The sequence below is a fragment of the Branchiostoma floridae genome, chromosome 13, assembly GCF_000003815.2.
Source record: "Branchiostoma floridae strain S238N-H82 chromosome 13, Bfl_VNyyK, whole genome shotgun sequence".
Lineage (NCBI taxonomy): Eukaryota > Metazoa > Chordata > Leptocardii > Amphioxiformes > Branchiostomatidae > Branchiostoma > Branchiostoma floridae.
The window spans coordinates 21,495,955-21,509,679 of record NC_049991.1 but is presented as its reverse complement, the minus strand read 5'-3'; the positions used below and the strand labels follow the sequence as shown (position 1 = coordinate 21,509,679).

Here is a 13,725-nt window from a genome sequence, read left to right as displayed (position 1 = left end):
CAGGTACATTGGTCTGGTGCAGGTAATTTTTAATGTTACTTGCACCAGTGCAGGTATGCAGAAAAAAGTATTTCAAGCCCTGTTGATGATACGATGATATGATGAATAACAGAAAACTCAATACCTGAATATTTATTTCAGAGGGCGTAGCTAGGCATTCATGCGGGAAATATCTGTTCCGAATATCCTAGTTTTTCCGGCATACAATGACTTATTTTACATTGTTAATGGCACCTCGTATGAGGATGAACTGAACTGATGACTTAGACATGTCAAAATGACATATACACATAACTTAATATGCTGTAATTTTATTTCATACATTTACCAAGTATATGTGAAACAATCCGCTAGAGGGCCCAAACCTATACCCCTGTAACAGTGGTGTTCAAGGACTGCTAAACCGAAGACGCCTAACGGCTTAAGCCTTTATGGCCGAACGGTTTGCACGTTCGATTTGTGATCCGGCTGCCCGGGTTTGGCGCGGGTTCGAATCCCGGGAGTCGGGGTGTTGTTCCTTTCTGTTCTTACTCGCCCCTCTGGTTGTTTCACTGGTTCCCACGCCGGCCCTGAGCTAACATTGCATGTTCTCACCTGGAGATATCAAGCCCGGAAGTTCCGCTACAGTACCGTAACAACATGCTAGGGGGCCCAAAATCTTCACGTTTCATGCTCTCATCAAGACCTACCAACTGGTCAACCACACACATACGTGGTGTCTAAAGCCAGCAAGCGTCTCTTCCTCGTCAGTAGACTGTGCCGATCCGGAGTACCAGCATCTGAACTCACCATCATATACTGCGGGTACATTCGTCCCATTCTGGAATATGGTGCTCCCTGCTGGAGTGCCGCACTCACAAGCAAACAGTCTGCAGCCCTAGAGCGAGTGCAGAAACGTGCCTGCAAAATGATCATTGGACGCCGGTACGACTCCTACTCAGAAACGCTAGAACAGCTCAATCTCCAACGCCTATCAGACCGCCGTCGGAGCCTGTGTGTTGACTTTGCTACCAAAGTTGAGAAATCCCCACGGTTCTGTTCTTGGCTGCCCCCACCCGTGTCCAACAGCATGGTAGAAACTTACGCTTAACGAACTCTAACTGTACTTTACTCCTCAGACAGACTATTACAATTATGGCCTCCTCATACGGACTTTAATACGAACTCTTTTTTACAAAGTTGTCTTGTTTTAAAAGTCTATATAAAGTCTAAACCTGTAAATAGCGGGATTCTTTGAACGTAACAAATTTGTATTACGTCGATACTGTATCTTAAGTAGTAACTATTGACCCATTGTTTTAACAACGTTCAACAAGTGTTTCTAATTGATGTGTTTTGAATGGATCATGATTGTAATATCCTCGCAATTCAGCCTCATAGGCTGCCAGGAGGACTATTATGCTTATTGCTCAATAAACCAGTCTACTACTACTACTACTACATACATACACACAAACGCTACGGCAAACAAAATCTTCTAGCGAAGGTATTAAAAGTTTTTTTTTTTTGAAAGAGCAAAACATTCACCTTGCATCGGCCGGGAATCGAACCCGGGCCTCCCGCGTGGCAGGCGAGAATTCTACCACTGAACCACCGATGCGGATGACAAATCTAACTAAAATAAACACGTCAGTTTGTCAGCGGGAATTCAAGTGCAGTTGTTCTTCTGTCCGCTAGTGGTCGGTACGCTGGCATAAGATACTAGTAGCATCAACGGTGGTATTCTCCACTTACACACTTCCCATAACTTAAGTGCGAGAGGGTTCCGGATATGGCTGCTCCGAACTCCGGAACTGACTCCAAGGGCACAGAAAATTGGTTCTAACCAATTCCGAACACAGAAAACATCAAGGAGATGATAGTTTGGTTAGGAAGGACAGAGCAGGCTATTTAATCACTTTCCGACAGGAAAAAAACAAAGGCTGCAGACGAAACGCCAAGGTGTGGCCCTTGAGGTCATCGGAAGAAACCAACTAACAGCCACAGTGGTGCACGTGTTAAGTAGTTACTTCTGACCACAAAACTTGTAAGATTCTCGGCCCAAATGATAACTGTACTATATTCGCCAGACAACTTATTAGTTTATATGCTTTTCCGCCCTCGTACTGAAGGTTTTAGCTGGTTCCACCCTGGTTTCGCACCCTGAGCAACTGTGGTAGCATCCAAGTAACATCCATATCCGGAACCCTCTCGCACTTAATTATGGGAAGTGTGTAAGTGAGCGGCAAGCCTTGTTTGACAATCGGCCTTTTTTGTTTCCTTTATGACGATTTTTTCCCCTCCCCTTCGGAAACATCCTCCATTTTCGTTGAAAATGTGTCCTTAATAGCGATATTTAGTTTAGTGCAGTATTACTAGTTGACACATATTTCTCATTGTTGCTACCGTGTGTTGTTGACTTTTATAGCTAGACTTGTGACTTGTATATAAGAATAATATACTGGCGGTGAAGAGGTGAAAACTAAGAACATAAAAATAACGCATTTTAATACAGCATGAGGAGTCCAAATCTTCAACGTACTCTCGAAGTTCCAGTCAGCATGTAGTACCGCACTGTGCCGCAGAGCGTCGCTTGTGTGATATGACTTGCATAGTTGCGATTTTTCGTTAGACGAATTGTTTAGCCTCCTTCAACCTGCCAAATAAGCTAAAGCGTGATTTTCTACAAGCAACTGCAGTCTCTGTTTTGCTATATGGTAGCGACAGGTGGACATTAACAAAACGACTAGAGAAAAAACTTGACGGCAACTACACTAAGATGCTACGTGCGGCTCTAAACATCTCCGGGAGAACACATCCTACAAAAAAAAAAAAAAATACAAAAAAAAGATACAAAAAGACTGTTGTGTGGAGATCTACCACCGTTATCTCAGGTCATAAGAGAAAGAAGGCTGAGGTTTGCTGGTCACGCATGGCGCAGTAAAGATGAGATCATAAGTAACGTTCTGCTGTGGACTCCCAAACAAGGTAATGCAAGCAGAGGTAGACCACGCAAAACATATGTACATCAACTTTCTGAAGATACTGGCTGCTCGGCTGAAGAACTGCCCATGGAAGCTTAGATCGGCCCGTAGGCCGCTTTTAATAGAGGCCATGAGGAAAGAGGTAATTCTGGTTCACCTTTATCCGAGGGGTGACCTATATGCGTTGTTTGCAAGAAAAAGCCCATCCAGGGATATAAAGTCTATAGACGTTGGTTTCACATTGGAACTAGGGGTGGGTACCGGTACAGAAAATTCAGGTCCAGGTCCGGTTCAGGTCCAAAGGATCAGGTCCCGGTCCGGACCTGAACCTGATTCAGTATGACTCATACCAATGGTCCATTTCACTACAAAGAAATCTGTTTGGTCTTTGGTGGAGTATTAGACTTACACTTGCGTTTTAAAATCCTACAACGCTAACTGCACATGTACGTCTGGCTATAAAACTTAGTAGAAATGACTATAAACTCTACTCTACTTCACTCTTGTTATTTTCTTCCACCTGCAAGCGCCAAAACGTGTGAATGCCTGATCAAATAATATGTTAATTTTCTAATCGGTCCAACATCCGGTCCATCTAATTTCAGGTCCGGTTTTTCTGGACCGGTCCAACAAGAAAAACCGGTTTTGTACCGGTACGCTGTACCGATACCCAGCCCTAATTGGAACATTTTGAAAATATTGCAAATTTGTCAGTAGACTTAATACTCCAAAATCTGCTGTTTTAAAAGACAACGGATAAAGGTTACCCCGCGGACAAAGGTGAACGAGCGTTATACGACAAACAAAATATATAACAGAGGTACAGTTTACCATGCACAGTCATGTCCCGCCAGTGTTGGTTCCGCGCCATTCCGTGACAATCCTACCCACTGACCTGTTCAGTGACACCGTGAATCTTATCGGCAAGTTCATCCCAGGCACCTGTAACATACTCTCCAAGCAGAGGTTAGGCTCCGGTTGTTTTTTAACGTTTTTTAGTCGTTTTTATCGGGCTTTCTATTTTTTATTATATCTTAACGTTAGGCCGGACACAAAAAAAATGACAAAATAGAAAGCCCGATAAAAACGACTAAAAAAAACGTTAAAAAAACAGCCGGAGCCTAACCTCTGCTTGGAGAGTAGGCCGGACACAACAACAACAAAAAAAATGACAAAATAGAAAGCCCGATAAAAACGACTAAAAAAACGTTAAAAAAACAGCAGAAGCCTAACCTCTGCTTGGAGAGTACCTGTAACATGCACGGCAGAGTCAGTCGTGCAGAAGACAAGGCACGAGAAGGGTTTTCCTTCAACACCTTTCTCTACTACTCTCTAAGCAGAGTTTCGTCTTTGACGTGTTTTAGGCTTTTTTTTTTGCCTTTCCATTTTGTACCGTTTTCATGCGTCTGCAGGCGAAACATGTTGCCCTAAAACAAAAATGCCAAAAACAACAACAACAACACGTCAAGTCGGTCGGAGTCGAACCTCTACATCTAACGTTATACATACAGGGCACATCTGTAACCTAACTCAGGTCTGTTGTAAAGTTCTTTTCTCAGGATCCGCTTTTCTGCTGCACTGCGCATCAGTCTGGTTTCTCCTGATTTTAGCTGCCTGGACAGTGTGCATCTCGAGCTGGGTCTGGCATTTGCATTGTCCTCCCAGTGCCCTGTGTCAATACCAAGAATCTTCATGTCTTGCAGACGCCTTTCGTAAGACGTGCAGAATGTCGCAAAATCGCAAGACAGACCCCACACCTGCTTGGCGATAACTAGATAGATTAATTTGGACATGGAAAGGATTTCAGGTATCGGCGAGGTGGTTGGAGTCAAAATTGTGGTGTATCGTCGTTTTGCTGAACCGTCTTCTGAAGGGAAATTGCGATAAGAGCAACTGGCCATCCAAGAAAAAAGGAACAAAGGAAGAAAGGAGAGTACACGTGAGAATGTGCATATGGAAAATATTGGATTATCGAAGATTATATCGATTATGGATTATTATTATTAGAGCTATCATGGAATATGGAAGATAATACAAACATATAACATCACCGACCGGAGGTCAATTCCAGGCTAGTACATATTTCACTCCATTTGGGCCCTATCTGACATAGCTTGTTTTAAGTTCTCAAAATAGAAGATAATAGATTGTGCACTACATGGATGAACGAGTCTTTTGTTCGCCGATCTCTGGCCTAGTTGTCAAGTTAGTTCAGGTCAGTGGAGTCATCAAAGATGTCTGCATGAAGGTTCTCTCTCATTTCATTTTCATTTTTATTTTCATTTATTTAACCAGGAAAATCACTCTCACTGCCTGCTTTCCATGTGCCCCTGAAATACATAAACATAGTACATACAACATGATTTCGAAATACACTGACATTAATATAGGAAAAGGGTAGCAATCTCTGTCACTGATCCTTACCAAGATTTCTAACTCTACTTTCCGTACTCTCCATGAATTCTGAAACAAAATAATTAATGAAAATGTTTGCCATTTTGAAAATGTCAATTCTGAACCAAAAACTTTTTGAAACGCGCACTTGGGAGGTGTCAAATTTGGCGCGAAAATCCAGCATGGTGTGACGACCTTTGACCTAATTAGGCCTGGCACGACGTGTGCTCCAGCGCGTACGTGTGTCCTTCCGCGTAAACAAAGGAGTCCTCGAAGAACCAAATTATTTCCCCTCGCCAGAGCAGCAAGTGTCTGCATTCGGAACTGTGCGGATATAAACGATCTAAAAAGCTGGTGATGGATCTGTACCGATCAAAGATGACTTTAATCAGGGCTTGATTTCTTCATTTATCGACCGCGGATAAATAATTACGGGCAAAACTGTAATGTCACTCGGGGCTGTTCTAATTATGTAGGTGGGTTCAGTTTTTCACACTTTTGATCTGTCTGTTTTCGCTGCAGTTTGTACAAAATAAAAAACAAAATTTATACGTGTCATGATTTATTATTTTTGATCTATCCAACCTAAGATATAACTTAGCAAAAGAGTATTCCTATGAATAAGAATTAAGGAACTTATTTACTTTGCCCCCCTGCCATGTGGTTTGTTCCGTGTTCCCCCAGCGTTGATGGGCTCACGGCCGTGCTGTGCGAGTGAAGCCGCTATGCCGCCAGCCTAACCCGCGGGACGCGCTAAAGCTGGCGTCTACTCTCTCCCACGGCCACAACGACTTGTTTCCCGCCCAGTTTCCGCCGTGTGCCCGGCAGATCCTGGCCGATAGGACGGACTGCGAGGCGCCAAGAGCAGCGAGGGACGGCGGCGGGCGGCGGTTTTGTCCGGACCCGACCCGCTAGCTCCGTGGTCACGGTGTCCCACCCCCGAGCCTACCCGGGCTCCCAGCACGAACTCTCCGCCTCTTTCCTCCTCTCCAGGCCCACGGATCTGCACCAGGACTCGACATTTGCACGTATTCCTGCCTCATCGCGACTTCTTCGTGGAGAATAGCGTCAGGAATCGCAGAAATATACCGATTTGGTGAGCAGTTGTCCCGTGGTGCGACCCCCCTCCCCACTCACCCAGTCAGCTCGCAGAAAAAGAAGAAAAAAAAATCGCGGAATAATCAGGTCAAAACTTTCTTCGCTTCTCTCTTCGGATACTTCTCCACCATTCTCCACGATGTAAAGGTGTTGTGGTGACCATTGACGCGTTCTCCCGGATTTTAAGCGAGTACCCTCCCCAGATTTGGAGTACAGACCGCTGCAGCAACCCTGTGCCACCATGTCGCGGAAGGGAGAACCCTGCAACAAATTCGCCGCCAACATCTTCAACAAGGCCAAGTGTCAAAACTGCTTCCGTCCTCGGGAAGAACATCTTCTCAACGACTCAGACATGTCCCAGGTAAGGGAGCAAACCCTCAAAACTTTCTTCCATCCCCGTCTTCTGATCCCAGTTCCCAAAATATTATGTAACGTTAGACCCCAAAGCGTCCAGCTGCGTTTCTGTGTCAAAAGCGATTGTTCCTAACCCTGACTGACTTTTCAGTCTTTGTTCCAAGTTTTTTTTCCCAGCGCTGTTGTCAGGTTGCAGAGAATTTATCTGTTCATGGCGAAACTTTTTGGATACGTTATGTTCTTCATCTAAGTTCTAGGCATAACTTTTAAAGCAAATATTCACACTAGTAACTCCCCACTAATTTTGTATAACTGACGTCAAATAGTTTTGCTTACATTGCATATTTTTGAAGAAGGATCTTAAGAGGCAAAAGTACTTTCTTAAGTCCTCATATCTGAGCCATTGCGATGCCACGCCCACTCTGATGCTCTTTTCCTGTTTGTTTGTTTGTTTATATTGGCATGTGTTTGGTGATAGCTGGTTGGCGAGGGCTGTACTAGTATTTGCGCTCTGTCAACATGCCTGGCAGGACAGCCATATATGTGTCGTCTCTTCGCTCTGATTGGGGTGTATCTCTGCTAGATAGAAATAGTCGTTAGCGCACCAGTCAAGTGTTTTCCTTGAAATATATCTCACGACGTAAGAAAGTATATCTGACTATGGTGAGGTCATTAGGAAAGTCATTAGTAGTAGTGCAGTATGTTTGTAAGTGTACAAGCAGTAACGAAACAGATTTGCTGCATATGTCTGGACTGATACGGTTGTTCCACTTTTACCAGAGAAGAAAAGTTTACAGAAATTGTTCTACTTCTAGACTACTTTAACTTATATCATTGACTAGCAGCCAAGCATGCAAATTGGTATGTGTCAATCGGGCTGCTTTCCAAATTTTTTTTGGGCTTGGGGTCATGGATCCGATGATGGAATAAGGTTGGGAAATTCCTATTCTGGGATGTCATCAATGCTGTTAGTGTTTTAGGCTACTTTCTGAGCGAAATAGAAAATGTTGGCTCAACTAGACCTACTTTCACTGACATCCATGATCCATAATTATGATACTAAGACAACAGTGAACAGAGAATGACACATTTGCTCTCCACAAGAGTGATGAGCTGCAGCTCAGTTCAGAGAAACTTTTGAGCCCTTCAAAAAACTGAAAAGTAGCTTTCGTAGATGAGACGGTATGGTGTATGCCATACAGGACAAGACAGTATATCTCGATTATCTTAAAAGGAGAAATGATGACCTTTATTGTAAATGCATTTATTATAAACAACAAAATGTTTTCTTCGATGGGTTTACATGATTTAGATATGCATATTTATAGACCTACGGTCCTGCACATTCCCATCAAATTGGGCTATAGTATAGAGAATGTCATTGTCTATACAGCATTTATGTCACATTTTCTGTACAGCGTTTATGTCACATTTTCTATGCAGTGTTTATGTCACATTTGTATGTTGTAAGTCACTATAAAACACAGTCAGAGTTAGCCATGCAGAAGTACGCTATGACGATGTTCAGGGTAAACTCTTCTCAGTGGCCTGAATGCAGGAATGTAAACAACAACAGGGGCCCTGAATGGACATTTGTGTGAGGGGACACTGGAAATAGAGCGCGGCTAGCACATCAACCCCGGTCCCTGGGCCACACCAAGGGAATGGAGTGGTTCTAGGACTTCAATAATATATTTGACTTGTACAACATTAATATGAAGAGTTCAGGAAAAAAAGTTGAACTTAGATGTTATGGATAGTATCCCTGACTTTCTTTTGTCAGCGAATGGATGGTCACTGGAATTTTCAATACAAGCATCAGACTTTTTCCAGTCACTGACAAAGCTTGTTTGTTTGTTTGAACCTTTGTTTATTCATGAAAGTTCAAGTCTATGCTCATATTTTACACATAAACTGTTACAAAATATATAATATTTAATATGTAATATGTGAGAGCTGCTGCATGATATTTAATAATTGTTGTACAGATATCTTTTTACCTGCATGTCTAACTGCTTTGGTGTAATATAAATAGTCAGATCCTCAGTTTCCTCCCAACCCTCTGTTTTCATTTTGTCCCTTTCCAACTTTTACATCATGATTACCTAGAACCAAATGAATGAATTGTTGGGCCCCAATTCCTTGCACTTCTGGGTGTGTTAGGTTACTAATCTATACAGTAAACTGTCCTACCTGCTTATGTCCTGTCCTAGATCCTACTTTTCCCTTCACTGGGTACACATATGTGTATTCACTCCCCTAGGGTTGTGAATGTTTATTTTCGTTTGTGACCTGGGTACATCAACTTGTTAATGTTATAAATAGGTTTTCAACTTACAGGGTGCAAAATCTAGTTTAAACTAACATATAATAAAAGTAAAGGAGAGAAGGGAGATTAGATAATCAATTGCCTTACCATAGATAGAAATGATTATTCATCTTCATAACAGTAGAATTAGTTAGGGATTATTTTAAACCTAGCCTGGATACCAGACACCAGCCCGATCTCAAAAATATCTATCAGTATCACACACATATAAAGTCAAACCCAACCTGTTTAGAAATAGCCAACACTAGTATTACAGTAGAATATTGTTCATAACTGCCCATTGTCACTTGTATATCTACTATGTTTATACCATGCACTTGCAATTAGCCCTTGGGCACAAACTTGCAAATAAAACTTCTATTGTTATATTTTTGAGATTGGGCTAGGGTCTGGTATCCAGGCTACTTTTAAACCTTGAATCAAATACAACTTACAAGTGAGTAATTATTCATATTATGATATGCCCAGAGCCTAGCTGCTGTTTGCCCAAAATTTTAGTTTAAACATCCTAGATGCTATTTTGTACAATTCTAGTTTCTTGCTGTGAATTCTGTCATGTGCACATGATGTCACTGACAAGTATGCCCAGAACAATAGGCTGTACCTTTATCCTATTGTTCCATGTTTGGACAATGCAATTCTAGGAGACCCTCTAAATTCTAATGTTTTTTTTCTCCCTTTGTTGGTGAACAGGAGCTATTGTTTGTATGGAAGCAATTGTTTTCCTTTATAGTCTGTTTTTAGGAAGAAAATATCAATTGCCTTTTTGCTATTGTAAATAAACTTGTTTTCTTTGGAAATGGCATTGATCGATATGTATATATGTATACTACATTACAGTAAAAAATTTATGTGCACGCAGTGAATTACTGTATATATCATATCAGGGATGACAGTAGAATTAGAATTTTTCTAGACTTTCCTTTTTTTCTGGTTTGACAACTGGTGACAGATAGCTGCTTTTACCTTTCAATTTTACAGTCATAGCCAAGCAATTCTGGAACACATAAGTATGTTAACTTGGATGCATCACTCCTGACATTACAAGTATATTATCGATGTAAATGTGTGTATGACATGCTCAATCACAACATTTGGATGTCAGCCCTGTACATGACAAAGGGGTTACCATGTACCATAGGATCTGTCACTCATTCATTATGTATGATGTAGACAATAGGGTTAGGGTTTGGTTGGTAGAGTAGGGTTAGGGGTGGGAGGTATAGACGCTAGGTTCTGGAAGGATTTTCATTTTAGACTAGAACTACAATTTACAAGTTCTTATAATACATGGTTATTGCTATACTGCTCAAAAAGACTTTCTGGTGGTCCCTTTGCTGGAATTTTTTAATTTTTCTTGTTGACACAAGCATTCACTCAGGATTCTGTCTATACACCTTTCTCACGAGGCGGCCATGATAGATCTAAAACGAGTTCAATGTGGCAAACAAAAGGCTGTCCATCATAATTAGCAGTTTGACCAATGGTAGCCTGCCAATTAGGAAATAGACCAATCATCATCATAGCGTTCCGTGCCAGTACTGCAGCCAGGCCACGGCCTTCTCGTTAGCTTCTAGTAGGTCCTGGTTGGAGATGCTGGGGCCTAATACACAGTCCTTCGTAATGTGTCCCATGGTTTGGGTTGGGTGGCCACAACGACACTCAGCTGAGTTCACCCGTCCCCATTTCAGTAGGTTGTCTCTGGTCCTACCTACTCCGGACCTTGCTCTGTTCAGGTCCACCCACTCCCTTCTGGGTAGATGGGTGCCATGAGGAAGGGACTCACAAGGGGTCTGGAGACCTTCATTTGGTAGGAGGGTGTCGGAAGCTTTCCAGCGATCGACTCTGTACTTGGCAGCCTCCTTAGGGTTCAGACTCTGTATGGTCATGAAGCTCTTTCTAGATTTGAGTCTTCTTCTAACATCATGGTAGTAGTGTAGAGGGTGTCGAGAGTCCTGCTCTTGTACAAATTTCTGAGTTCTGGAGAGAGCTTCCCGTCGGATGGGAGGTGGTGCGATACCTGCTAGCCGGTACAGTGCTGGCAGGGGTGTGGGCCTCAGCGCTCCTGTTATGATGCGACAAGAAGTGTTGAGCTCAGCATCCACTTTACTGGCATGGCATAGACCAATACGTGAATGGCTGCAAATTCGTTAAAAAGTTGCATTATTATGTTTTTATTTTGCATCTCTTAAGGGACTATGGGGTCAGTTACACTACTCTAAATTGCTACATCTTTCGGTGCATAACACTTCTTGTAATATTTATTATTCTATCTTATATCATGAAAATTTGTGTGGTTTGGGGAAAACTAAATGGGACCTGATTTTAGAAATAAGTTTTGTCTGTTTGCCTCATTGACCTCGTCTTCGATCTATCATGGCCGCCGCGTGAGAAAGGTGTACAGTGACCTCCTGTCCACTTCATCATTCTCTTCAAGCCCACTTTTGAGTGGACTTAAATTCGTCATCAGTTGATGTGCTTACCCACGATGGGGTAACACCCACCCCCCCCCCCCCCACCCCCCGCCTCCCCACCCCCACCCCCCCAACCCTACGCCCTTTTGGGTGACGTACGCTTTTGATAGCTGACACAAGACAGAGAGCGAATGATGTAGATAACCTTATGGATGACACATCTGTCTGTACTAATGTCTGTATAGCTATTAGTTGTTATTGGTTGCCATACAATTGTACCCTGTGCGATTGTTGAGCAATTTCATTCATTCATTCATTCATTCATTCATTCACTGATCTAGCAGGGTCCTCCCCAAAGGATGGAATAACAGAGGCCCTCCACTATACTCCCAGCCCAGCACCACTATACCACTTTTGAAATGTTTCTTCCCCATTTTCTTGGTTAGTTTTGCTGGTTAGTTTTGCTACAATCAATGAAAATTCACAGATTTTTGTGCCAAGTGGCATCACTTTTCCAGTGTGCATTGTCTGCAAAAACTTGTGAATGGGCTATGAATGATCAAAACTATACTTGTTTTGCCACTTCACAACAAAGGAATCACAATGTTATACTTGTAGTATTTGACACCTTCTGTCATTGCAAAATGAACCCATTTTCATGGAAGAGCAGTGCATTGGTTGGGGTTATTTTTGCCAGCCCCTCCACTATACTAAAAAAATTCTGGGGAGAACTCTGCCTAGTCTCCCTTAGCATTCCTACCCAGGGAAGAGATGACCTCTTTTATCAATCGAACCCAGTTTGGGTCCTAAAATAGCCTCTGTATGGTCTGCCCTGTGTATGTATGTTTACAACAAGCGATTTTGTCTGTCCTTGGAGCTGGGATAAGGCCTTCGGGCCGAGAAATTCCACAAGACCCGCGTCACTTTGAAGTCTGGAAAAAACATGAGAAATCTGGAGTTTCAAATAAATCATTATCATTGAAAATCCCTCTACATGTATTGTCATAATAAAATTGTCCAAATACTATTTCATAAAGCATGATTTCATTTTCAAGTACTGAACAATCATGTATACTTTTACTGCACCCCCAAGGGTAAAACTATGGTCAACATGACTAACAGTGCCTGATTAAATCTTGCTTATAGCATCCTGCCCAATATCTGCCGGCCTCCTAGAGAGGCTAGTTGCAGCCTTGGACAGCAGAGTTTGTGTTACACAGACTCTGTATCTGTATCTGTATCTATATAGCCGGTATAACCGCTGTTCGGCGTAACACATCAGCTTTGCAGGCATGTGGTGCGGCAGCAGCTGGTTATATTACACCAAACTATGAGTGAAATTTGAATAAAAAATATGCATGATGTCTTGGGGAGGACTGCACAATAAATCAGATACTGTAGTGGCTTTTGTGAGAGGATATCTCTTCATCAGCTGGATCCATGGGAGGACAGGAATAACTCTTGCTCAGACTGTGTGGCCTTGGAGATGAGAGGGTGCCTTCAGGGCTTTGTAGATACTACAAACACATTGGTCACTCTGCATTTAGCTTCATAAAAAATGGAGATACAGTTTTGTGTGTGAGTGTCTGTGGGTATGGGTCTGTCAGATGCGAGTCTTTTACATGAGCAAGTTTCGGGATGCTCTTATTCCTCCATAGGAAAGCCAACAGTATTTTGAGCTTTGGTGCTCTGTTCAGTGGAAGTTCTTTGTACTTCAGGATTGTCTAATTCGTCTGTATGACTATGATTATGAAAGCTGGCAGTATTTTTGGGGCTGTTCAGTAGTAGTAGTGGTTCCTTGAGTTTCAGGACAGTTTAATTTGTTGATATGAAAACTATCAGCATTATGAGTTTGGACGCTGTTCAGTGGAAGTTCCTTAAGCTTGCAATTCAGGATTCTCCAACTCGTTTGTATGAAAGCTGTCAGTGTTTTGGATTTGGAGCGCTACTTAGTGGCAGTTCCATGTGTTCCATGATGGGTATAAAAGCCGACAGTATTTTGAGTTTGGATGCTGTTCAGTGGCGGTTCCCCATGTTTCAGGATTGCGTAGGAGTTTGTGGATATGAACGGTCAGAACACATGACAGTATTTTTAGTTTGTACGCTGTTCGGAGGTGGTTCCTTGCGTCCCCTCTGAAGTGTTGTGTACACATGGGTTGCGTACTAGCTTGTG

General features: G+C 42.5%; 1 protein-coding gene and 1 non-coding gene across 2 annotated transcripts in view; one reads left to right on the top strand and one right to left on the bottom strand.

The window, feature by feature from the left end:
• Positions 1 to 1,529: 1,529 nt before the first annotated feature.
• Trnag-gcc lies at positions 1,530 to 1,600 on the bottom strand. Its single transcript has one exon. It is a non-coding gene; the product is annotated as a tRNA-Gly (tRNA).
• A 4,336-nt stretch (positions 1,601 to 5,936) lies between these two features.
• LOC118428472 (centrosome-associated protein CEP250-like) overlaps positions 5,937 to 13,725 on the top strand; it is a 104,615-nt gene continuing 96,826 nt past the window's right edge. Inside the window, exon 1 of the mRNA XM_035838555.1 lies at positions 5,937 to 6,816. Coding sequence (XP_035694448.1) covers positions 6,697 to 6,816 — 120 coding nt within the window. The 5' untranslated portion in view covers positions 5,937 to 6,696. The remainder of the gene's footprint in view (positions 6,817 to 13,725) is intronic.